Genomic DNA, 27,059 nt, shown 5'->3' with positions numbered 1-27,059 from the left:
ACTGCTCCGGCCCACCTGGGAACAGTCTGGATCCAGCCCCAGAGCCAGGGTTTGACATCCCTGGTCGAAGGTATAAGAGAACACAAAACAATTAACGTGTGACAAAACGTAACAACATATTCATAATTTACAAAAAGAAAGGCATTTATTACAATATTAGAAAATGATCACCTTGTTGTGTAACAAATAGGATTTAAATAATTTCCGATAAGGAAAGAAAAAAAGCAGTCAAGTAATGCAGTTTGGGAATATAAATGACAAACTAAATCACCCTTCTTCATCATGCAATAGTAAGCTCTTCAGAGAGGCTCTCCAAAAAATGAGGTCATGGGATGGCATAAAAAGCAGCTAGCAAAAACAGACCCTGAAGACATACAGGCTCCGAAGGGAGGAGCGCAAAATCTGATAACATGCCCCATCTTATGTCTCTTGAGGAAACCACTTTTGGGACTCAACACTGGTAAAATGAAAAGAAAGGAGAAATAAATCTCTACATCATACCTACTTAGGTCTAGAGAGTACTGTGAACTGTTGTCAGTAGTACGTGCAAAGTTTTAACAGGTTAACAAAAAAATATTGCCAGTGCTTAATGTTGCGTCTCTTCTGAGAAGTACGAGGCATAGCTTTTAGAATAAATGCTGCTGAGGACTCGGAAACGGCAGTGTACGCCTAGTTGAGCACGGTAGGAGGCAAGAGATCTTCTAGCCGATAGTTTGACCGCATCTTAAAAACAACCGTACACTGGGGATCGTCTCCAGTTTTGAACTACTACTGTAAGTCAATTTAATCGGCTGGTGAAGACTTGCAACGTCAAAGACAGACAACAAAGTGGGCTTGAGGAGGAAAAGGGTAACTGGGGAAAACATAGTTGTGCTATGTAAAAAAGATACTTAAAAAGTAAGTTTCGGGCTAAAGCCCCAAAAAAGAATTAAATTACCGTAATTCAGAGTAAGCCATTAGTTTTTAGACAATGACAATAACTTAAACAAGGATGCTGCTTGACTGAAAGGGTTCTTGAAGCATCACATTCTAAACTATTTTTAGCTTTTCAAATACATAACAATACGTAGGTTAGTCGGTTTATATGTAATAGTGACAGCCTGAATGTTTTAATTTGGGGAAAAAACCTCCAATGCTTTGAAATGAATAGGAATAACAAAGGCGATAGGTTAAAGCAGGGGTCGAGGACCTATGGTTTATCATTGCATAGATTTTATGAAACTATAAAACGTCACACAGTGAAATAAAATGCGCTGAAAGACTTGACTTGAAGAATTAGGTTTTGTCTTAAAAAACATGGTGGCTCTCAAACAAAAGGACGGACGGACAGACAGATATATTTTTTTTGCTTTAATGGCTTTTTGGATCACAAAGATTCCCAACCCCTAGGTTAAATGGACAATGTGTAACATTTGGTGCCTCCTAGTGGTACAAAGAAAATCATCATTCAGTAAAAAACATAGATTAAAATATTAGGCAAAAATACATGAAATATCATACCAATGTTAATTTTTTATAAATATTTATATAGTTCGAGAAATTAGTATTTTAAATGGAAAATCCATTATCAGTAGTCGCTATGTTTGTCTGGCATCTTGCTGCTGCACCGCTCATTCGGCACTGGTTTTCATTCGCATTAGATAATACAGTGCCATCTAAATGGTCAAATATTACACAATGAACCTTTAAGTAATAATGAAAATAATGAAAATACATTTAATTGCTAGTTATTTTTTCAAGTGGGCACAATAAATTTGCTTGAACACAAAATCGATGGTTGGAATTGAAAGATACATTTAAATTGGTCAAAATAGTTGCTAAATATGAAATACAGTAAGTTAATCATAAGCTTTGAGGGGTTTTTTCCCAGCTATGAGTGCTAACTTTTCATTGAATCCGATTTAGAATGAGTCATTTTTGTCTTTTGTACAAAAGTGTATTTTTGAATTATAATACATTTTTAAAGGGAAACAATGTAATGATGGACCCATAAATGTCGCAGTGTAGTGCAATGCAAGCGAAAAAGACGAAAAGCACAAGGAAAAATATAAACTTACAGCGACTCAAAATTAACAAACTAGGGCTGCAACAACAACTTGATAACATCAAATAAAATCTATTATTAAAAAAAGTTTGCAACGAATTTCAGCATCGGCTTGTTGTGTCAAGTGTCGACTTAATTGTTTTAAATCATAGAACATTCTGATGATTTATGCACTACTTTTTTATCCGTCTAAAACATAAAAAAAGAGGGAGAAGTAAAAAAAAATCATTGACCAAGTCGTCAATTATTAGAATTATCTGTAGTTGCAGCCCTCAAACAAACTACCATTTTTCATCTCATTTTTCTCCCAAACTTTTACACGCTTTTATGGGGGGCGCCCTTGGCAGAAAGATGATGGGCATTATTTCAGCTCATGCAAAAATCTTGCCATAAAAGTATTTTGAAAAACGCACGTCTATATGATTTTGCGTGCATTCAAAGAAATATATTTATCAATATCTATATATCAATATCTATATGTCTATACCTATGGGGCGCTAAATAATTCTTAATGTCCCTCTAAACAAATGTGAGTTGGGTGAGATTTATCGTTTTTAATTGTTGTAAAATATTGATAAAATCGAGATTTTTTTTTCTGCTTGCTATGTTGTCCGGCCTTATTTTAAGGGTTCCTACAGCTTAAGGCATGTTGAATTCAAGTCTTAAGACTTTTTAATTCCTTTTGAGATTAAATTAAAGGACAAGTTAACAAAAATACACACAATTGAAACAAAACAAAACAAAAAAAATGTTCTTACACACACTCCATCATGCCTCGGGCACAGCTTTTAGCCATAGCGAAAAATGTTTGTCGGACAGCCACGTCTCATTAAATTGAACACTTTCCCATGGTCCAAAGTCAAGGTCTCTGTCCTAAGTAACTATATGTAGAGTGGGTAGACCTAGGACGTGTCTGGATTGATAATTCCATTACTGGGGTCACGCAAGTTTGTCACAAAAGTAAACCGGTGAATTTGTAAAAAAGACAATTGATAAATGTTACTAAATCTTTTTACTTCAAAAAAATAAAAATCGTATTCATGTGTTCACACTTTTAAAGACTTTTGAGGATCCACGGTAACCCTGTACTCGAAATAAAACCAAACATTAATTTGGGTGGCGATAGGAACAGGTAAATAGAGCAAAGATGTATCCATCAGTGCCAAAAATTTTAAAAAGTTGTCAAAAGCGCAATGATAGAACTTAAATATTTGTTCACAATCAAGTACAATAGGATCAAGAAAAAGAAGGACTTTGTTCAGCACATAGGCAGCATATTGGAAAGATTCCAGAGGAAAAGTGATAAAACGGCAATAAAGGCTTCACTGTGATTCTAAATCCATATTAACTGTGATTTATTGAGCAGGGTAACACGCAGGGGATAGAAACCGCCTCGGCAAAGATTTTTGCCATTACACATCTCACCTTGCATACAGTCGATGATATGAAGCCTCGGGTTCAAGCACTAATTGGGGCCAATGACTAGTTTGCAGCCCAGACAGAAAGCCATTACGGTCATCGGCGCAAGCATGAAAAGATGTTCCACAGTGAGGGAGATTGTTAAGAGTCAAGGGCAAGGAAGTCAGTGCGTCTGGGACAGAGGAAAGGTCCGCGAAGGTTACGGATGGACACTGTAATTTTACTCCTGATTTCACTTTTACAACACGTCTCATGGTGATTAGGGTAGCTTTAAGGAGTTTATTCATCATGAACATCAACTGATATTTGATCTTATGAAAACCTACATAAGCGCTACAACATTTTTATTAGAAAAAATATACTGTACGTATACAAATTGAATGGTCGGAGTAAGGCTTGGGGCTATTAATTCTGCGCTTTAATGATTTAGTGCAATGGTCCCCAACCTTTTGTGTACCACGGACGGGACTAATGTGTGTCAATATTCTCACGGCCCAGCACAATAATGATATTGGGTATAATACCAAAAGCACGGCAGCTGAGTGGTTAGCACGTCTGCGACACAGTTCTGAGGTCATGAGATCGAACCTTCCTGTGTAGAGTTTGCATGTTCTCCCCCTGCTTGTGTGGGTTTACTCCGGGCACTCTGGTTTCCTCCCACATTCCAAAAACATGCATGTCAAGTCAATAATTAAAGGTTATTTGGACAAAAAAAAAATATCATTTTGATCATGAATTAAGAAAGCCTAAATTATTATTTAGAACACAAGAGAGAGGAAAAGTGCTTCTTTCAACAACTCACATTGAACCATCATTATCATCAAGATCACAGTCAGTCCCCATAATCACAACAATAACACAATGGGTTTAATGACGCACGGCATTTTGATGTTACAACTACGAGTATGATTGTAATTTGCCCGAGGCAAAAACATTCTACTCTCAATGGGGATGCAGACTCTTGAGTTTCTGTGTCTGAGGCAAAAGAATATGGAAAAAATAAAAGTCAGACTGTTTGCGGGGAATATAAAATGGGCTGGGAGTGAGAAAAAAATGCAGGTGCGCATTTCAGGTTTGAACCTGAAGAAAGCCTAATGTATAAAGCACCTGTATGTAAAAGATCACCTGTCCTTGATGAAATGCGGCAGGTGGGGCCAATGTTTAAAACTGAATACAAGTGGGTGTAACATGTGAGAGGTGTTGATGTCTGCAGTCAATCAAGAGAACTATAAAATAGTAACCTAAGTAGAATAAGATAACGGAAAGGTTTCAAATATGAATTATAAAAGAGCTAGCAAACATTGGAAATAAATTTGACAGATTTGAAAAAGATCATTTTCATATTTTGAAAATGTTTTATAGAAGCATTTCACTCATTCAATGCCAGATATTTCTCTCAAAAGGCAAGAGCCAGTGCCTTTTGACTTCCCTTTCAGTGAACTATGCACTGTGTTTTCGACAGAACGTGTCACAATCATAGTGTGTATGATGTGTTTATTAAGGAATATTGATTGGTGTGATTTAAACAAAAAAACAATCGTAGTCTATATAATGAGTTTATTAAGACATATGCAAACGTTACCAACATCGTAGACGACCCAATGCAGCTAAACGCTATAATATCCACAATTACTACTAGTTGTACACATGTAGGCTGATCAAAGCCACTCCTGCCATCTGATGGTGATTTAGCATACTGATAATTCCCACAGGCTTGATACATACTGATGAGTTGCACCAAACCTTTTATAATTATTATTCACTTTTTTTTTCAAACATTTTTACAATTTGGCACTTCCCGACAATGCTTCTAAAAAACAAATGTATAAGTTATGGCTCTGAATGAATTAAGTCAAAAGTGGTTCTTAGCTATGTTCCTTTAACCACACATCAAACCCACTGTTGCTGCAAGTGTTCAACAGATAGAATTAATACTAATGCACCAGAAATAGCCTGGTAACAATCAACATTGTCAAGGCAGGAATCTGGATTGCTTGACTTTTTGAGTTTCGTAATTTTCCATAGAAAATGCACATTTCCTAATTTCCTGTAAACTGGTGTAGTAAACTACAGAAGATTCGTAGTATTTGATAGCACTGCAAAAGACAAAGCAGTGATGGGCAACCACTGGGCCACAGACGGATAGAGGGCAGTGAGTCGTTTAGTACCAGGTCACACAGACAGAAAATAAATTGTCAAATTGTATGCGTGTACCTTATTTCTGCACCCCTTTTCAAACACAAACAAAATCTCAAAGTTTGGGTGCGCATTATACGTTAGTATATTACTGTATTTGAGCAAAGATTGTTCAGTCGACAAATATCGCTGACCACATTTGCTCAGGATCAAACGTTGGTAACTAATCACCCACTAGGATTGCAGATGATGTATGAAAAGGCATTTGATTTTATTTAATCATCACACTTTTCTTGGTCCCGGTGCCACATGTTACAATCTTGTAATATAACATTATGGGAAAGCTTTCAGCCAAAATATTTTACAATGTGGTACTGCGAGTAAAAATAACGTGATGATGAAATAAAATTGAATGTCTTTTCCTGTGTAGTGATTACACAACGGATTTAGGCTCATTGGTGTTATTATTATCATCATTATATTTACTAATCTTATTTTTGGGCTGGGCCATGAGAAAATAATCAAACATTAATCAAGTCCGCGGTACATAAAAAGGTTGTGGACGATTGTAATAAAGGATTAAAAAAAATCGATATGTTGGAACCAAATTTTCCAACTGGAGATTCTGAAAGAGGTCTAAAGCTTACCGATTAATAACGCGAATACAAAATTTCGGCATATTGTTCCCCCGCCTTAAAAAGCAATTTTCCATGACTTGTTACTGCAGCTAAACCCTTCTTATATTTGCGCCTTTAAATTGTAAATAGCCTAATTTGATTAATAGTGATAGGAGTCCATCCACCTTTTTTATGTTCATTTCAAAGTAGGATTGAAACAATTTAGGTCATCTGGCCCCATATTCCCATAACCAGGCTGAGGGACATGCAAATCAGATGCAAATGCCACAAAAATGTGAAACCAGTCATGGGCCTGAGTAATAAATACTGAATTTAGCCTCTTGGCATTCCAAAAACAGGCAATTGGGGTTCAAATGCAAATGGTATGCAAATAGCCCAGATGTAGAGCTCTTTTATTTTTCCTGATGCTCTGAGCAGAGCGGGGGCATCCTGGTGGCACCCAAAGCGGAGGCTCACAACACGGCCATATGATATTGCGGTTTTGAAGCCAGATCATCGTGCAATCCCTTGACTCATTTGCATTCCTCTTCTGACATTTTCCAAAACGCAGCAAGTTATCAGACTAAACTGAAAAAAGCATGCTAAACGTGTACATGGCATTCAATGAGAAATTGGGAAACACGGCAGAGGGTCTGACAAAGTCGTTTGGAAAATTAAACCAAGGGGATGAATAGAAAATCATACAACAGAAAAGGAAGCTTAAATGGGTCATTTGACAAAATAAATTTGACTATGGGAGCAAGGAAAGTCAAATAAAGCTTGAGTACGAATGGTTATGTAGTTAAAAGATATTGAAAAAAAATGAGGAAAAAGTTGCTGAGACAGCCATTTCAACCAAACTAACTGAAATTTTTTTCAAAGATTTTGCAGATCCAACATAAGTTTAAAACAGGATCTTGCTGAGGCTACTTGGTTAAATTCGAGTGAAAAATATCACTTGGCATATGCGCTAGAAGACTGGGCTGAGGTCAGTGTGCAGACAGTTAACCTGATATAGTCTGTTCTTGAAGAAGAGGTACCATTTTGTGGGGTAAATAAATCTGAGGAAAACTCATTTTGTAGAATGGAAAAATATGTGATGATCTTAGTGGACCACCTTCTTCAATTGGCAAGGCCGATGCTTATTGCGTGCATCTTAGCACATATACAAATCGGTGCACATCTTCTGATCGACCAGCTAGGAAATAATCAAGATCATGTACAGAATGTTTAACTTTCTTAGCCCAAGCATACTGCCTGATCTAGGTCTGGTGTCATGCCACTGCGTTTGAATGAATACGAAAAAGTTGACAATCAAACCCTCTAGCTTCCTCATATAAGAAATATAGACGAGTGCCTACCACACAGCAGTAAAAGGACTGTGGATGTTGGCAGAAAAGCAGACAATTAAAAAGGTGCCTCTTACTCAAATCATACCAACACACAACATTGATACACTACGACCCTGGAAAGCGGATGTTTTCTGGCTTCGTTCAACTGTAATAATCCAAGCATTCTGAATAAAGCGCCTACAATTTGAACATAGGACGAAGGATCTCAAATTGTACAATAAGAGAGTAAGTGTATATTGAGACTTTTAACTGGACAACTGTTATGTAGTTAAAAGATATTGGGGAAAAAATGGTTAAGGCTTTCTTTGACATATGCATCTATAGCTGTATAACTAAAATGTATGTAGGGCTTTAAAATTGAGTCAAAATGGTAAAAATTGGTTGCCATCTGCTGTCCTAATTTGAGAATATTATTGATGTTCAATCACGTATTTATGTTGTTGTTGATATTTCTATTTATTAAATGTTTTATATCTCTTTTATTTTCACGTTGATGTATGTTTACTTACTATCCATACTATCAAGCAACTAGAAAATTTCTTCAGGACTTCAAAAGGTGGTGTACTGTTTGTTAGCTAGGGAGGAGCTTTGGAATATGTATACGATTGAACATCCTTACTGCTTGTGAGAGAACCGCTATGCATCTGAGCATAAATAGATTACTTGTATGGTGTAGATGTGCCCGCATCCGAGAGAATTTGCCTCCAAATTAATAAATCATCACAAAACGAAACAAGTGTTTTTCACCATAAAAAATACATGCATCAGTTTATGTTCATTTTTGTGCGCACATGGGCTTGGAAAACAAACCATACACCAAAGACATAGAGATACACACACTCAAATGCATCAGAAAACATCACCCACTAACAAATTTCAATGGAAACAGTGGGGAATAAAATGATCCTATGTCCCGTCACTGTCTTTTTTTATGCAAATTTGGCTGTTGTACACATGTGAATCCATCTAATGTTGTGTGGTCAGAAACAAATTTAATCCAAAGCGCTCATGCTGTGAGTGTAGTACAATACACCCAGATGGGTATTCTAAAAACATCACTCTACATTGTTGAGACACGAGGGTTATTGCATGTATTTTCAGAGACTTGCAAATTAGAAGGACGGAAGTTACACTAATTCATCTACCTATGAAAGAGCTTCCAACCTCAAATTTGGCTCTCCGTGACATGTTCTATGCAAGCACTCATTCTGTCATTCAAACAGCACAGCGGGGGGTCCTGCTGTCATCTGTTCCACTCAGCTCATTTTGTGCTGCAAGCCACGCTTCAAGCCACTACTGATGAAAAGTGGATCGTTCCCAACCTCAAAGTGAAGGAAATGACAGCTGTGAAGCCACCTTAGTTTTACGTGAAATTACAAGCGAGCGGTTGAGAACAAGATTTGATCTGAAAGAAACACTCGTCTTTCAAATATTCAAGGCCACCAAAATATAAGCACTTTGTTGACAATCTGGATTTTTAAAATCATGTCTGTAAGATCAATAGGCCACTTGTCGAATATCAGAGACAACTTTCAGATAAGAGTATGAATGTTTTGGGACCTTTGGAGATGCATTTTAAAGGAAAGAAATATGCCAGATTATTTACAACTTGGTATTTGTATACATTCCCTCTTTGAAAGAAGATTTTAAATGGTTTAGTGAGACAAAAACCTCTCAATGGATGTAAATGTTTTATATAATATATATGAATATGGCACAGAAGACAAGGTTTTAGTTTACACATTAAATTATACTGTACTTACATGTTAAAGAACTACAGTAATAACATATCCATCCATTATCTTCACCGCTTATCCTCAGTAGGATTGAGGGGGTGCTGAAGCCCATCTCAGCTGTCTTCGGGCAGAGGGCAGGGGACACCCTGAACTGGTTGCCAGCCAGTCGCAGGGCACACAGGGACAGACAATCTGCTCACTCATTCACACCTAGGGACAAATTTAAACATCCAATTAACCTGACATGCATGTTTTTGGAATGTGGGAGGAAACCGGAGTGTCCGGAAGGAACCCACGCAAGCACGGGGAGAACATGCTAACTCCACACAGGAGGTTCGATCCCATGACCTCAGAACTGTGCCGCACACGGGCTAACCACTGAGTCGCGGTGCTGCCCAGTAATAACATAAGCAACAGAAAATAATCAGCCATGTGACGTATTGTCCAGCATTTGCAAACAACTTTACCTTATTTGTTTATTGAACTGTAAACATTGACCATTAGCTGCAATGTGTTAACTACATATTACACTTTGGTGGTCTGTCAGGGCTTATGCCAGAAATACAGAAGGACAGGCTCGACTTTAAGCATTAGCTTCGATGGTGATAGAAAATAACGTCTTAAAGGAATTGAGATGCACGAATAATACGTATGACGGAGTAATAGAACTTTTCTTGAGGAAATAAAGGAAAATAGATTTTTATAACCATAAAATAGTTGAGGGTTGGATTGATTCATACATCACACAACTGAAGGCCTAGGCCCGCCACTGATATCAAGTAGTTTGCTTCGCAAAAAATGAAAATCCTGAAAGTATTTTTAGGAAAAAAAAAGATTGTGGTTGACCTTTTAAGACCAAAAAGGAGGGAGAGCAGATTGGTCTATCATAAATTGCCAATCCCCTAAAAAGAGAAACTGTGGAGGATAACATCGATCGACATTGAGTGAAGGCTCACGATTGTTTGGATATGAAAAATACAAGAACAAAAACTAGCTCCAATATTACTTATCAGATGCTTGTCTGCAGTTTTTTTTTTTTTAATTATTCGGCAGCACAAGCCCACGCACACACATATAAATAGTCAATGTGCTGCTTATTGTAAATTTTTACAGATTTTATTTGGTCACAATGGGTCCTGCCATTGCATCCCAACATTTTTTACGCTTGGTCGTCAAGGTTACTCTACCCAATTCTGATTCAAATAAAGCCTCTGCTCAGATAATTCACAGATTTTAAATCAAATTTATCAAATATCAGCTTGTTCACTTCAAAAGCTAACATAGCCATTTCATTTATAATGTACGAAATGGATGTGTAGAATTATTTTTTACAAACCCAATGACGTGCCCGTACACACATCAGAGGTCTGGCACTCGGCAAAATACTTGAATTCTTTAACCTTGCCAACCGCTATCATATGCGGTTTGCTGCAGGTCCTTCATACATCATAGAAACCGGTAAGCCCAAACAGTGTGCAATTGCATGTAGCATGGGCTTCGCTTCAGCGGGTGGTCTTAAATGAGCATGTACATTTTCCTTTCAATTTCCGCGGGTGGTCAGCAAATAATGCAATTGATGTTTGAGAAATGGAACCTGCTAGAAAAAAGTAGGGGTCATCTTTAAAACAATACCAAAGGGAAAAAAGGTGGGGGTGGGCTTAGGCACTGAAAGTGGCTTTGAAAAACCAGTTGTTGCATGTCCTTGAAGGCCTCATTCTGCGTTTGTTTTGCTTTTAACTCAATTGCACTTGCGCTGCTATTCTCTTCTTAATGACAAAATTCACACAATTGTTTTTTGCTGATTTGAGACGACAGAGAAAACAAAGACGAGGACAAATGGGCAGAAAGCAAGGCCAAAAGAATCAGCTTATAATGGAACCAACAATAATTATCCCAAAAGGCAGACTAAATGACAACCTAATCCAAAAAAACATTTCAAAGGATATCGATCTGCCTTTGGTTCTCTATACAGGGAGTGCAGAATTATTAGGCAAGTTGTATTTTTGAGGATTAATTTTATTATTGAACAACAACCATGTACTTAATGAACCCAAAAGTCTCATTAATATCAAAGCTGAATATTTTGGAAGTTGGAGTGGGGCTTTTTTAGTTTGAGCTATTTTAGGAGGATATCTGTGTGTGCAGGTGACTATTACTGTGCATAATTATTAGGCAACTTAACAAAAAACAAATGTATACCCATTTCAATTATTTATTTTCATCAGGGAAACCAATATAACAGCTCAACATTCACAAATATACATTTCTGACATTCAAAAACAAAACAAAAACAAATCAGTGACCAATATAGCCACCTTTCTTTGCAAGGACACTCAAAAGCCTGCCATCCATGGATTCTGTCAGTGCTTTGATCTGTTCACGATCAACATTGCGTGCAGCAGCAACCACAGCCTCCCAGACACTGTTCAGAGAGGTGTACTGTTTTCCCTCCTTGTAAATCTCACATTTGATGAGGGACCACAGGTTCTCTATGGGGTTCAGATCAGGTGAACAAGGAGGCCATGTCATTAGTTTTTCTTCTTTTAGACCCTTTCTTGCCAGCCACGCTGTGGAGTACTTGGATGCGTGTGATGGAGCGTTGTCCTGCATGAAAATCATGTTTTTCTTGAAGGATGCGGACTTCTTCCTGTACCACTGCTTGAAGATGGTGTCTTCCAGAAACTGGCAGTAGGACTGGGAGTTGAGCTTGAGTCCATCCTCAACCCGAAAAGGCCCCACAAGCTCATCTTTGATGATACCAGCCCATACCAGTACCCCACCTCCACCTTGCTGGCGTCTGAGGCGGACTGGAGCTCTCTGCCCTTTACCGATCCAGCCACGGGCCCATCCATCTGGCCCATCAAGACTCACTCTCATTTCATCAGTCCATAAAACCTTAGAAAAATCCGTCTTGAGATTTTTCTTGGCCCAGTCTTGACGTTTCAGCTTGTGTGTCTTGTTCAGTGGTGGTCGTTTTTCAGCCTTTCTTACCTTGGCCATGTCTCTGAGTATTGCACAACCTTGTGCTTTTGGGCACTCCAGTGATGTTGCAGCTCTGAAATATGGCAAAACTGGTGGCAAGTGGCATCTTGGCAGCTGTACGCTTCACTTTTCTCAGTTCACGGGCAGTTATTTTGCGCCTTGGTTTTTCTACACGCTTCTTGCGACCCTGTTGACTATTTTGAATGTAACGCTTGATTGTTCGATGATCACGCTTCAGAAGCTTGGCAATTTTAAGAGTGCTGCATCCCTCTGCAAGATATCTCACTATTTTTGACTTTTCAGAGCCTGTCGAGTCCCTCTTCTGACCCATTTTGCCAAAGGAAAGGAAGTTGCCTAATAATTATGCACACCTGATATAGGGTGTTGATGTCATTAGACCACACCCCTTCTCATTACAGAGATGCACATCACCTGATATGCTTAATTGGTAGTAGGCTTTCGAGCCTATACAGCTTGGAGTAAGACAACATGCATAAAGAGGATGATGTGGTCAAAATACTCATTTGCCTAATAATTCTGCACTCCCTGTAGAACAACTGCCAAAAAGTCAGGTGCATCTGAAAATGCTTCCTCTGAGACGAGAAAGCAAAGATAACTACCAAAACCATAACCATTTTTATTTGTTGGTTATCCAATTTTGTAACTGTATTCCTCCTCTCTATACAGTCTATCCAAAGGCTCCCGTTTTAGACTACTGCTTCAATTGCATGATATTCCCAATATATGCCTTTGAGTTATTTCAAATCCCTGCAGAATGCAGACAGTTTTCCTGGGATAACAAGGGGTGACTGGTTGGTTGACTTCATGGGGAATAGGGAATACTCACACAACTATCCCAAATCCCAGGGGGGAATTTCCATTTACAGCATCTCCAAACATCTATCCCCATGCTGTTTCATTAGAAAGAAGTGCAAATAAAAAAGTAGTGCGGCTATTAAAAAGCAAAAATACATTTAATGAGTTTGTTTATTTATTTAAGATATCAACAATTTCTTGTACTTGCAGCTTTTTAATTACATTTCTACATGGGTTGAAAAACCATTGGAGCCAGGGACGGTGAGGGAAAAAGTATAGGCAGGATCCTGACTTTTTTTCCGAATTTAAAATTTAAGTTAAGAACTATTTTTCTCACTACTCTTATTTGAAAGTCAGAATCCTGACATATTTCCAAGAATTATCCTTTTCTTACTTTTGACTTCTCTCAGATAATAAGTCATTATTCTTACTTTTAAAATGTTATCATAATTAAGATAGTATTTAATTACCATGAGGGAAGTCTGATAACTAAATCATTTAACTCATAGTTGTCCAGCAATTATTTTGATGATTTCCCACCAGCCATCTATCCGCAAGAAGCAAGGTAGACATTAGACTAGTCGCCAGCTACTCACAGTTTAGACTATTGTACATTGAGATGATCAACATTTCTAAAATCCTAGCCACTGCCGTTACTTACCAAGGGTTTTCTTGGAAAGCCTGTTAAATACACACAAAAAGCAAAATGATGCATCTTGGTATCAAACCATTCATTAAAGGTTTTGATAGTTTGGTAGTTAATCGCAAAAATGAAAACTGGTGGTTTTCCCAGAAAATTATAACATAGTGTTTACTTATTTTCACATAATAGTTCTGGTTTTCAGAATATACTATCCATGAAGAACAACAATCCACCTCAAACACCTCGGACAGTGAAAGCGTTTTCTGTCAAATTATGCCTCTGACGTATAAAGTATTTTCAATACAGATATTGCAGCCTGGAGTACTGTCCACTACTGATGAGTTGGTATGTCAGAAATTATACATGCTGTCGTTTGTGGTATTTATTTTTACTGGAATGGACAAAACCTTGTGTAAATTTGGAGGATTTGGGTTCCTTGAATAGATTCAAGACCTGACGTTTTCAATTTTGAGCCGTCAATGGCCAACCCAAAAAGCTAAGTCTTTAGAAGCATACTTTTTTAACACAGTCTCTGCGCACTACGATCGGACACTAATGTACAGGAGGAGGTACAAAAATTGGAATTGATTGCAAGCAAAAATTCCAAAGATTATTCGGTAAATTCCCATAAAATCCGATATTGTTTTTCGGACTGTTTTTAGAACAATTTTCTGAGGTAAACCTCTGATCAACTTATCCCTATTCAAAGATACATTATAAATGGGCTGGCAGTGAATTACCTATGAGTTTAAGCTTGAAAAAGTGGCAAGGATATGTAAAAACTGAATTAAAATCACTATTGTAACAAAACATTGTTGCGTCTGTTTTCTCTTCCGACAGAGGTCGGCTAATTTGAGGCACGTGACTAGCCTAACAAGTACAACTTAAAGATTTTGGTCTGGGCTAAGTGGAAACGTTTTGGTAGCGGGATCACAAGCTTTAACAACATTTTACCATTTTTATTAATTGGTTAAATCTATTTTTGCAATAGAAAATTATAGGGTTGGTTAAAGGATGTTTGACAGAGTTAATAATTGATGGGGATTTAATAGTTTAGTCTAATTGTGTTTTTCCTATTTAAACGCAAGGTGTGTAGTTTGAAGTGTCCCTAAAAAGTTTCAAAATAAATCATCTCTATGAAGCATGAGTTAATAATGCCTTACTGAGTTCAAAGAGCCTTTGCATATATTTTTCCCCGCGCCTATCTGCTACTTACTTTTATGATCGTTGTTCTGGCCAGTCAGCACATTAAAATAGCCGAAAGGAGGGAGGGGAAGAAGGTTGGGTGGGAAGTGATTTCGCGCACGATCTGGTTGTTATCATTTATTTGAAGATGAAAAAAGGACCGTTTAAAATACAGATAGATAGATGGATAGAGAGATATATAGATACAGTACAGTACAGTACAATACAGTAAAAATATCAACCAAAACCCTCAAAAAGATGAAAAAGAGGAGTTTATGTGAGCGCATCTAAGATAGACATGTACGTGCAGACGGCAGACAGGCAGCTTGACAGACGCTGCATGAAGATTTTAGCCAGAAGATGGCGCCAGTAAGAACATTTTTGGAGTTGGACACCACTTTCAAGGCACTTGAAACATTCCTGTTGGAGAGCCCTTGCTGAAGAAGCCTGGCTCCCTGTGAACTTCTAAAGATTCATTTATATTTTTATTTACACTTTTGCTAAAATAAATCAAATTAACAAGGAAGTGTCACTTAAAGCTACCTGCCTCTACTCAATGCTTGTGCTGGTCCAAATCAGACTACTAAACACTAGAAAGACACCATACACATTAAATTTCTCAGTCAGACATTTTCTGAAATAATGAGCAAATTCTAGATAGCATTTGCGCTCAAAAACTTATGAGACAAGTTTTCAATCATCGGTATTAATACTCAACGAGTCACTACTTTTTTCGTCCTGTGTTTTTCACAGAAGTTTTCATTCAGAATTTTGGATGAGGTCAAAATTCCGTCCCTTGGAGTAATCAATAGACGAGATTGGGCAATGATCCCTCCTTTCCTCGTGCAATCCCACTTCTTCTTTTCTCAATCCCCATTTCTCTCGAGGGAATTTTAAAAGCAGGACAGGCCGGGTTACCTAATCCCATTGCTTCTAAAAGGTTCCTGGGTGCCGCATACATAAGGGTCACCTTGTAGGATCAGCCGGGCATGCACAGGCACGCACGCACACTCTGGGTTTGGGATCACTCCAATTTCCTGACTTCTAAATGGTTATACTTGAATGCTTGGACTCGTGCTCCCTTTGTGAGATAAAGATGAATTCCCTGTCAAGTAACACATCTTGCAGAAGAAGTATTTTGAGCACGCATTTCAGGATTTGAATGTTTCTCGACCAGGAGCAACAACTGCTAAACATGAATCATTAGCAATGTGTTTATTTAAGACTAAACGTGCCATTTAAAACTCAGCTATTCAGTATGAGTTAGGGATTCTGTGTGTTCATGTGACAACTGTAATGTTACAAATGCTTTAACCCTGTCAACAAATACATTTCCATGTCCAGATTTACATATTAACAGTCTCCACGCATAAAGACCGTTAGTATAAATAGAACCTTGTGTAGATGTGCAGATAAACATGATTTAAATGTATGCATTAAGCTACGCAAGACAGCATAAATTATATTTATTGAATCAAGTGTCTGCTTAAGTTGTCTATTGTTATTATCTCTTCACCTTTAAAGCATTCGAGCAAGAGCAGCACTCAGCCTTCCATCTTGCTTGTGTCTGTTTCTCCAGGTTTCCTTATATCTATTTATATTCTCTCTCCATTGGATACGTATAGATACCACAGAGTGAGCGTGCAAGCGAGACGAGTGTGTGTTTCTCACTCACAAAACAGTCACTTCTGATCTTGCAAACTGACAGCTGACAAACGTCACATCACACGTTTGTAACATATAGAAGTGGTTCTCACCACCCCAGAAAGTGTGCGTCTGGCGAGAGTGCACGTTAGTAAATGCAAGGGCGGAGCAAAAGAGAACATTTTAAGACCCCGCCAGTCTATGACGCGCCAGCACGCAACGTCGCGTAGCACTCGGCCAGCCAATCAGGAAAATCCTCACCCTGCGATTTCTGAATGGATGAGGTGGCGGCGTATGCGATGTCTACAAGCACACACTACGAGCAAGAATACTCGCCGGTGATGTAATGCGATCACTCAGAGCGCCAAAAAATAAGTGTCTGGCATAAAAAAAAGAGCTATAACAATTAGGAACAATTCAGGATATTACAAGAAGTGGTGTATATTTTTGTCCTTCAAGTGCCATTAAAAGATTAATAAGTAGTCTCATTCGTTGTAATAATATGCAACTGTGGGATTCTAATGGGAATAGAACATATCAAATGCTTAATACCTACAGATATCTTGTTCAGCCTAAAGTGAACAAAACAGCTCACACACCTTTGTGAAGCCATATGCTCCAACTGACTGCCCAAACAAGGAACTGAGAGCAGGACATTTGGCTGACGCTGTGTACAAGAGAGTAATTTTGCCTAACCGCTATGCAAAACTCATAACTGAAGTGTTTTGTGTGAGGACGGCTGGCATTTATGTGCACGCCTTTCTATGAAGTAAAATTCTACCTCAGTGCTTCTACTGCCCCTCAACTGCCTTAATTGATGCTACTGAACCATTGCAGGCCAACAGTGCCCCCTTTGGTCATACAGGAAGGAACATGCATGAGGAGTCAAGAAGATAAAGCAGATGTTAACACAATGACAAAAGATTAATTATCTCAATTGATGAGTAATGGTTCTGAAAAAAAACTGACCCTGAACACACAAAAAACACTTCACGAGAACAGGAGTGACCTGCCCTCATCTCTGTATGAACCCCATGTGTATGTAAGGATTCACACATTCAGGTTCCTGGGAGTCTTAATCTCCGATGATCTCTCCTGGTCAGCTGAAATCACAAACATTTTTTAAAAAGCCCAAAAGCGTATTCACTACCTGAGTCATCAGAAGGAACAACATTTATGTCTGGTATGAGAGGTGCAATAAGGCGGACAGAGAGAGGCAGCAGAGTACAGTGAAAAGAGCGTAGCGCATCATTGCTTGCCCTATTCCTTCCTTGATGGACATCTACTCAACTTTGTTCCTCAGAAGAGCCCAAAACATAGTCAAGGACATGTTACACCCAGGTAGCCAGCTGTTTGACCTGCTGCCTACAGAAAGGCAATACAGGTGGATCAAAGCAAAAACAACAAACAGAATGAGGAACAGCTTCTTCCTAATAGATATTACCAACCTGAACTCCCATCTACAGCGTCCATGAGGACAAAGTACTGTACAACTGCCATTGTGAATTTGTATTTTTTTATTACGTATCATTAATACATTGTTTTTAAAAGTGGTTATCCTTTAACACATTTTAAACCTTTCAATTTTTTTTGAGAACCCCTCCAATTTTGTTAAACGTAAATAATGAGGATGACGATTAAGGCCATTAAGTGATTCAATTATTTGATGTGTTATTTGACACATAGACTACATATTGTAATTTATATATTATATTGTAAATATAAAAATATATTATGTGAACACTTCCATAAATATAAGCATTTTTATTTTACAAAAAAACAGTGAATGAGAAAGTAGTCTATTGACAAAGAACATTTCCTAAATGCATGACCTCATCCAGACGTTACATTTCTTGAGGTAAGACTGCTATCTAGCGGTCACAGCAATAACTGCTACTACGCTACTACAGGTGATGTCATCGCTAGTGAAAGAATGAAACAATCATGGGAGGGGGAGTACTACAGAATGAGGTAGGGGAGAAAGTGAGTGAGGGAATAAAGGTGATGTCATGTTTTTACGACATGGTCTTTGTCTAAAGTTGTTGATTTCACCTTGCACGCATAGACTTGATGCGCTTGTGGCATCACCTAGTTTTCCCGAGCAAAGACAGATGACACAAGAAACTGTAGGTGGTTGTTCAAACCTCACATTGTTTGGGTCTTGGACTATACCGACATCCTTGGCCTTTGATTTTTGCATTCCGGAGATGGAATAAGAGCTTGCTCTGTCCACTCCATGCATCGGCCCGGTATTGCAGTACCTCCGGGAACGGTGCATTTGCAATGATCGCAGCAAGGCTATAGGGCTAGGACCTTAGCTTGGCCTTTTGGCTGAGAGTAAGTGTCCCGGCTCCTAGGCTTTGTAGCGTATTAAGAACTGACCGATAACGGATAATGGATAATGAATAACGAAGATAGATCAATAACCCCTCAAAACCCCAATCAAAAATCTGTGTGTCCCCTTTGTCCTTGATATTCTTTTCCTACACTATTCCACCCTCACAGGCACAACCAAAAATGTCATACTCATTCAAGCATTCCATACATTATTCTCAAAAGCATAACTTGACCAGGATTATTGATTCTGTTCATGACAGATAAGTACTCCTCTCCACAATCAGAACAGAAAGCAAGGGGTGGATCCCTCTCAATAAATGAGGTAAGGGAAAAAGAGACACTAGCAAAGAGAAGACAATGAAACAGGAATCAAACTAATCCTTCAGTTTTGGCAGAGAGCTGCAATCCATTAATCACTGCCCAGCAGACATGGCAGAAACTGCAAAACAATGGACAGAAATCATATTCCCCAACAGTTGGTGCCGCCTCAAATTACTTATTTGCATAAAAGAATACCAACCAAGAAGTCTCATGAAGGAGAACCAACAATGGCACAATGAGACTGAAGCTGTTAACATGATTATATAAGAACTATCAGAAGGTGGTCATGTTGTCAAGCTTTAAGTAACGGCATAAATAAATTCTCAACATCTTGTTCTGTATTCTAAAATCAGTTAGAAACCTGCAAATATCATGGATTCATGTTCTGACAATAGCATGAAAATTACTTTTTAAATTGTCTAAATTAATTGAAGGAGTAATTGTGTACCTTGTGCCATCTATTAAAAGAGCATATTAGTGTCGTTCCTGTAAACACACTATGGGCAGTGGTTGGCGTCGACGAATTAGGAAATCATTTTCGGCCTAATTAAGTCAAAGTAGATAATTGCCAGAGGCACACCTGATGATCTCTCATGGGAAGCTGTTCAGAGTTCACAAACACCTGACCGACATTTAACACAGAAGTCATAATAATTACTCCAAAAAGCAATGCACGAAAAACACTCCTGAGTTACTAACAGTAAATAAATGTGCCATGTGGTTGTACTTTTCTGGCTGTATAAACTATGTTGCATTTGTAAAGTCATTGCAATCTTATATCTTTGAAGCATCACTCACTATGTGAAGATACATCAATATACAAGTAGTAATTGTCAGAAATGATGTGGGTCTTCAAAAAAAGGTGCAAAAAACACTATCCATAAAAGCAATGTTTGATCTTGTTACAGAGCAAGTATTATACAGTCTTGTAATGCACCTTTATTTGGAACGGACCTTCAAACACGTACAGTTATCAGATTTGGAGTAAAGCAAATATTGCCTTCATGGGAATAAGGGGCGCCGACTTCCTGAAATATAGTTATAAGTTTCATCCAATAAGCGACTCAAAATGCGGAGACGGTAAGGCAATTTCACAATTCCTACAATACAACTGTAGTCACCATTCATAACTTGCCTTAAGTGAATTTGTAGCTCTGAGGGTTATATGGCAAAGGAGTCCAAACTTTACCCTTTGAGGGCCACACACACAAAAAGGAATTATCCAAGGTCTTGTGTATTCATTGTTATTACTATAATTAGTCAAGCACACAAAATATTTGGTTCATGTTTCTTAAGCCCCAGTGAATAATATTTGACCACTACATGGCACTGTTGTCTAAAGCGAACAAACACTAGTGCCACAGCAAGCAACAAGACAGCAGACAGACATGGCGCGCCATTAAGTCGGGAATCCACAATGAAAAAGAAATGTCGTATGATAGCTCATGTATTTTTGCCTAGTATTCGAATCAATGATTTATTTTGTTTACTAAATGTTTTTTTTTGCACCACTAGGAGGCAATAATAATTACAAACAACAGGAATCCAAATGGCCTAATAATTTAAAAATAATGGGGTCAGAAACAGCCCAAATAGGATCAAAGTAGGACCAATTGAGTAGCTTGAGAAACGTGATGTAACTTTTTAGGTCATTTTCTTCTTAAAAAACATATAAATCTGAGGGGTTGTTTTGTAAGTAATCAGTAAAAACGTTCGACCGGGGTTATTTTAATTTTTCATTTTTGGGCTTTCAAACAGACCTAGTTTTTGTGCCAAAAAGACTAAACACACAATTTTGGGGAGGTTTTTTTCTAATTCTATTTGGGGGACTGGAGTTAGCAAATGGTATTCTAATCAAAATAAATATTTTTTTATGGGTTAGATTCTAGTGAACACCCTAACTTTGGGGGTTATCTGTGTAAAATTTTACATTACATTACATTACCAAATAACCCTCATAATTGATTGGTTGACTCATGGCACCATTATGGTTAGTTCTGTCCCAAATGTTTTTAGAGATTATCATGTTACTCTAAAAACAGTATTTGTAAAACAAAAACAGAAAAATACTTTTGAAATAGTAAATACCTAATTGGCAACTAGAATTTAATTCACAGCAATTATCATTTCAATATATGCTGAGGCGTGCTGAAAATTGTCGGAAGTTCCCAAATGAACCCCTGGCCATTTATTGGAAACCAACGTTTTACTCTCATTTGATTAATTCGAAGATCGGGCATTTTGCCGTTAAACTTGAGGCAATCAGTTCAGTTTCTCCTATTCATGGAGGAATATATTGGGTACTGAACAACATTCAATACAGAAGTAAACCTTTTAGATTTATAGTATTTAATCATTATTTAATCAATTATATTTCGCATGATGATGACACACGAGTTCGAGACTGAAATTCATTGTTTAGTATTTCTCAACTTCGCGACATGAAATTCTATTTCCAACCATAACTAACCACAATCATTTAAATTGCAAAGAAAAATATCCCCAAAATGACTTGAATAATATGTATGTATACACAGCAGCATTCTTCCTGATTTAAATGTTTAAAAACTACTGGCTGATAGAAGCAGACAATATTATTGCAAGCCAATAGAGCAATACCACTCCCTTGAGTTTAGTAATATAATTATACAAGTACACAGGTCAAACATTGGAATTGTTCATATTTTGTTTGTTTATTTTAACTTTAGTTTTATGTAGTTGTGTATTTCTTTATTGTTGTTGTTTGCTGAATAGAAATGGTCAAAATCCAAAATAAAAGCCTTGTCTTGAAACAAGCTTTAACTGGCGTAAGTGAAGTTTGAAAGGCCATTAAATTGTACTCAATACCACAAAAAAACGTCTTACTTGTCATTTTATATCCACTGGCTGCAAGCTGCCCAGCCATGTACTCCCCATCCGAGTTGTTGTGACTGCAGCCCCATGTTTTCATCCAGATTTTTTGAGTGCCAGGAAGAAGACTATAAACACATTAAGAGGGTCATGAATGGAAAGATAATGATCCAAAACATGTCAACAATAGCATAAATTCCAGACTTACTCATTAAAAGTAGAAAATGGTTTATATCTACAGTGTAATTCAGATTCAACTAAAATAGATTAATATGACTGAGTAAGACTGTACAATTAAAACAAGGCTTATATTTATAAATAGTAATGTGCTTCCTTAACCCCGGTAGTGTGAATTTTTGGCATTGTTTCATGGATGAAAAAAAGCAAAAGCGAATGGGGTGTTTTTTATGAATACATAAACCCAAAAAGGTCATACACCTGTCAGTTTGGAGCTCCTCACTGTTCAACATGTCCGTTTTTCTCCTGACTCTTGGTATGATACTCCTTCTAGCAGACTGCCTCTCATGAGGCGTAGGGTCGCTCGAAGACACCATGTCCTCAATGTCGTCAATCAGAGACTCACAGGCTGAAGGCATGTTCTAAAATATTTGAAACCATTTGTCAGCAAAAAAAATATCATTTTAAGCACTAACAAAGGATTCTGTTGTTTTTGTCGACAATAAAGTATGGCTTCATGAATTGAGTTTAGTTTATGTAAACTTTCAAAAATTGGGTAATCAAAAATGCAATAATGCTCATAATCCACCGGAATCTTTTTTTTATTTATACATTTTACAAAATGACACAAAACACATGGAACAACAAAACAAATCCTGTTGTAAAGGTAAAAGCCCACCATTCTGAAACAGTAAATCAGCTTGAATATTTCTATGCCACCTTGTGGTGAAGTAGTAGAAATACACTATTTGGATGAACGGCGCTGAGTGACTGGATCAGGGCAAAATCAACAATTTCCCGCAGCTTACACATCTAAAAGTAGATTAAATGCTATATCTAAAGGAAATAAATGTGTGGGGACACTGAAAGCTGAAGAATGCCTGAGAAGTGTAAGAAAAAGTACAACAAAGGTTGAAATAAATGTATAAAGTGAATTTGTCAAAGGGAAAATATAAATCCTTAAAAGTAGGTTGGTTTTCATAATTTCAGATGTAAGAGATGTTTAACTAAAATATAGTCTTAAATGATATGGACATGATTAAAACAAGGACAAAACGAAATTACAATGAAAGAGCTATATTATAATTACATTGGACACGGTTTGAACAGAACAAAGTGTGTTTAAAAACGATAATTAGGTGCAAAAAGTTAAACTAAGTGAATTAACTCAATTATATCAATTTGTCTGACTGGGGATCAAACTCCAAACCATGATAGTGGAAAAAGGAGAGTAACCAGGTGGGGATATTATTGTTAATGACCCAGCAAGTATATGTGCAAATTATTTACTTTGTTGTCCATGGTTGCAAGGGCGTAGGTTTGGTCTTGACATTGTTGGGGACATAGGGCATTTTTAAGTGATCAAAAAATATTGCTGGGGACAAAACAATGACTACTCCATATTGGTGGCGACTTGTCCCCTAAGTCCAAGCCGAAACTACAACCTCCCATGGTTGTATTTGAAAACTATAAACATGGTTGGAACTGATGATGTCCGGGGTGCCAACCGATGCCTCTCACCTATAAAATGTGATCATATTTGATATAGATTGTTTGTAATAACCTTGGGTTTTTTTTTTTTTAATGGTTTTCATTTAACATATAATGCTCATGCGAGCGCATCAGTTTAATTCCGTGATTACTGGTGCTAAATTTGAACATTGGGCAGAATCAGCAGACCACTAAATTTTGAAAAAACAAAGTATATTGAGAAACTGAGTGTAATCAAGTCTTCCAACTGGAAAATAAAGGTGAAAGGGGCCTAGCAATTCTTGTAAGACTTATCGACAAAAACAATGAAACTATAACATACCAGTGCGAAATGTTGGGACAAGCGAATGCATTTTCAACAACCTCAGTGTTTTTCTAAACAAACTAAATCGTTTCACACTTAAGGGGGGAAAAAATCCCCAATGAAAAAAAGGTGAATACATTTTGGGGAGAGAAAAGGATTTCTTTTTTGTTTTGCCTCTCAGGGTTGACCAGTATGCACTTGGCCAGCTGCACTATAATGGACAGTACCAAACACTCTGGTAGTTAATAATTATTTATATATTGCAAAGTAGGATATGTGAGAACTTGTCAAAGTTGTAAATTAGTTTAATTGAAAATGAGTGGGACATTTGTGATAATTATTGTTCAATTTTACAAGAACCGTGAGCCTGTCAAAAAAAAAGCTGATTGATTCTGGTATACCTGAATATCAAATTCCAACGAAGTCAATCGGATGTTGTGTGTAGGAGTAGATACAACCAGATGTTTTATCTGCCTGTTCAATATAAATCAATATGAACGTATTAATCCTCAAAGTTTATTTAGATGGGAATAAAATGTATCGGTGCCTAATAAAATTAGGAAACCATCCTTCCAACCCTCCCCAGGGTTTCTTAATTTTTTTCTTATCCTGAGGTTTTCCTTGCCCTCGTGTATGTTTCAGATCAGGGGGTGGTGTAATAGTGGTCTGTGCAGCCCTTTGAGAATGTTTTATGATTAAGTGCTCTTGGATGAATAAAAACTTCATTTTGAACATTAGAAAATAAAAACAGGACAAAAACAATGACTCAACAATAAAAATAATGTTAACATAGCATGTTCGAGAAAGGGGTAGTAAGAAGCAGACGCTTATTTTCCCTACCCCTTCATCTTCCTTGTTAATTACATTTTACAGATAGCTCCTCTTTTGATTCTAAATAACAAAATCTCACGGATATACTATATTACTTAGGTCGGATATCAATAGTGATAATAATAGTCACTTAAGTTATATAACCATCGTAGTACCCATCTATTAACGTTATAAAGCCACTAAATATCATTGTGACACCAATGATAATAACAACAATAGCAATAATAACAGTTATGATATTATAATAGTAACAATAACAACAAGGTTAACTATAGTTGCAAACCATCCGTTTTCTACACAATATTTCAAATCTCTAGTATCACTCATACCCCATTTTCTTCATGTCTGTATTATGCCAGTAATGTTTTTTTTTTTAATTTAAATTTGAACACGTGATTTTTTGGACATTGTTTGACCTCGTCTTGTAAATTATTCCAAAGTTTGACTCTACACACAGGCACACACACATAAATAAGTAAACATGACTTGTTGGGTTTGGACCCATTACCCACTAGGGTGGTAGGGGCACCACCTTCTGTCTTGGGCAAGTACAGCTTAGTGGCTGGCACCCATCCCTCTCCAGGCCAACATGTTTTTACCCGGCCTTGAACCGGTCCTTTCGCGTGTTAGGCGAATTTGTTAACCACTGCACTACAAAATATGACTGTTTTTAAACGTGACTGAGGCTAGCCTGTTTTGCCTTCCCATGAACGCAAAAAAAAAATCAGTTTTTAATGCTGATATTTCAGGAGACTGCAACAAATCTCAAGTGCACAACGAGAACATAGTTTTTTATTGTAGCATAGACAATTAAGTATTTTATTTGGACATTCACAGAGGTTTTGTTTGATCCCGCTAACTCTTAGCTAGATTGTTTACAGCGCGTGTAGGCCACGTGACAAAGAGTTTAGCAGGGTTTTCATGATATCCCAAACAGTTTTCAACTTACCTCAGCCGCAATATCAATATTTGAATACTTGTAGGCCAAATCGTAAGCTCAAAAAGGTTGGACAGCGCAAAAAAAGCGTCAGAGGCACAAAAACAGACGTGTTATATCTGAATGTCCGCCATATTTGTCTGATGGTACGGTGCGAGAGAGAGACAAATTTCATTTTGAAGGGGGAAAAAATGCTGTCAAAACAATGAAAAGTGCACTACATTCTGGGCTCACCTAAATTTGGAAGCTCAAAGCTACTTTATTGCTGCGGGTTAGGGCTATTGTTGTAATCAGCATTTCCATAACAGAGAGTTAATCATGTTTTTACTATATAGTTACTATGTAATTATTGTTATTATCGGGTTGTTTTATTAGCAGTAACGTTAAAATAGGCTCAGTCAAAAACTAAAATATCATGCCAATGATAGACTATTGAAGTGAGCCACTGTACATAGTCATAATTGTGTGAGTTTTCCAGTCAAATCATTTTCCAATCTTTTAGATCATCACATCAGTATTTTAATCAAGTGATTTTTTTTGGAGCAGGGGTCACCAACCTTTTTGAAGACGAGTGATTTTTATTTTTTGTTTTTGAATGACAGCAAAAGCTACCATTTTGACAAACATTTCTAAAATAACTTGTGCTCTTACTATGTTCTTAATTAGATTTGGAGGCCCGCTATTATTCAATCATTTGCATACCGACTAAACCTTATTCCAGAGACTAATCTTTAATTATGAATAAACTTAAAATATTAGATTTGAGATGTTTTTGGGGTAGTTGGATTGTAAACCACAGTAAACAAGGCCACGGACAATATATTTGCAGATAAAGTCAATTTAGCAAATTCCCCAACTGGCCACTCAGGAATCAATACTAAAGCCTCAAAGGGTAAACAGGCACATTTTACCCATGGTCTATGAACTGAAATAGTTCAAAATACAACTACAAGGAGAGCCTGGAGTTCTCATCTCATCTTATTAGCTGCACCGCTTATCCTCAGTAGGGTCACGGGGGCGCTGGAGCCCATCCCAGCAATCATTGGGCAGTGGGCAGGGAACACCCTGAACTGGTTGCCAGCCAATCGCAGGGCACACAGGGACAGACAACTCGCTCGAACATTTACACCTAGGGACAATTCGGACCGGCCAATCCACATGAAATGCATGTCTTTGGAATGTGGGAGGAAACCGGAGTGCCCAGAGGAAACCCACGCAAGCACGGGGAGAACATACA

General features: G+C 37.6%; 1 protein-coding gene and 1 pseudogene across 2 annotated transcripts in view; one reads left to right on the top strand and one right to left on the bottom strand.

Moving 5' to 3' along the window:
• Nucleotides 1-25,975, bottom strand: part of cdkal1 (CDK5 regulatory subunit associated protein 1-like 1) — a 381,323-nt gene extending 355,348 nt beyond the window's left edge. Inside the window, exons 1-4 of one of the 2 annotated variants that reach the window (XM_088326180.1) lie at nucleotides 25,835-25,948; nucleotides 24,456-24,528; nucleotides 22,521-22,681; nucleotides 22,098-22,210 (exon numbers count right to left, since the gene is read on the bottom strand). In XM_088326180.1, coding sequence (XP_088182306.1) covers nucleotides 22,098-22,210; nucleotides 22,521-22,678 — 271 coding nt within the window. In that variant the 5' untranslated portion in view covers nucleotides 22,679-22,681; nucleotides 24,456-24,528; nucleotides 25,835-25,948. Of the gene's footprint in view, nucleotides 1-22,097; nucleotides 22,211-22,520; nucleotides 22,682-24,455; nucleotides 24,529-25,834 lie in introns of both variants that reach the window. The other variant, XM_088326179.1, reaches the window with a different exon arrangement.
• On the top strand, nucleotides 18,761-18,850 carry LOC148371630 (U2 spliceosomal RNA; annotated as a pseudogene).
• Nucleotides 25,976-27,059: the final 1,084 nt, after the last annotated feature.

Source organism: Urocampus carinirostris, chromosome 2 (assembly GCF_059441175.1).
Source record: "Urocampus carinirostris isolate Australia breed hairy pipefish chromosome 2, RoL_Ucar_1.0, whole genome shotgun sequence".
In the NCBI taxonomy this organism is placed as follows: Eukaryota; Metazoa; Chordata; class Actinopteri; order Syngnathiformes; family Syngnathidae; genus Urocampus; species Urocampus carinirostris.
The sequence above is the reverse complement of the archived record's forward strand: the minus strand, read 5'-3'. Positions and strand labels throughout refer to the sequence as shown.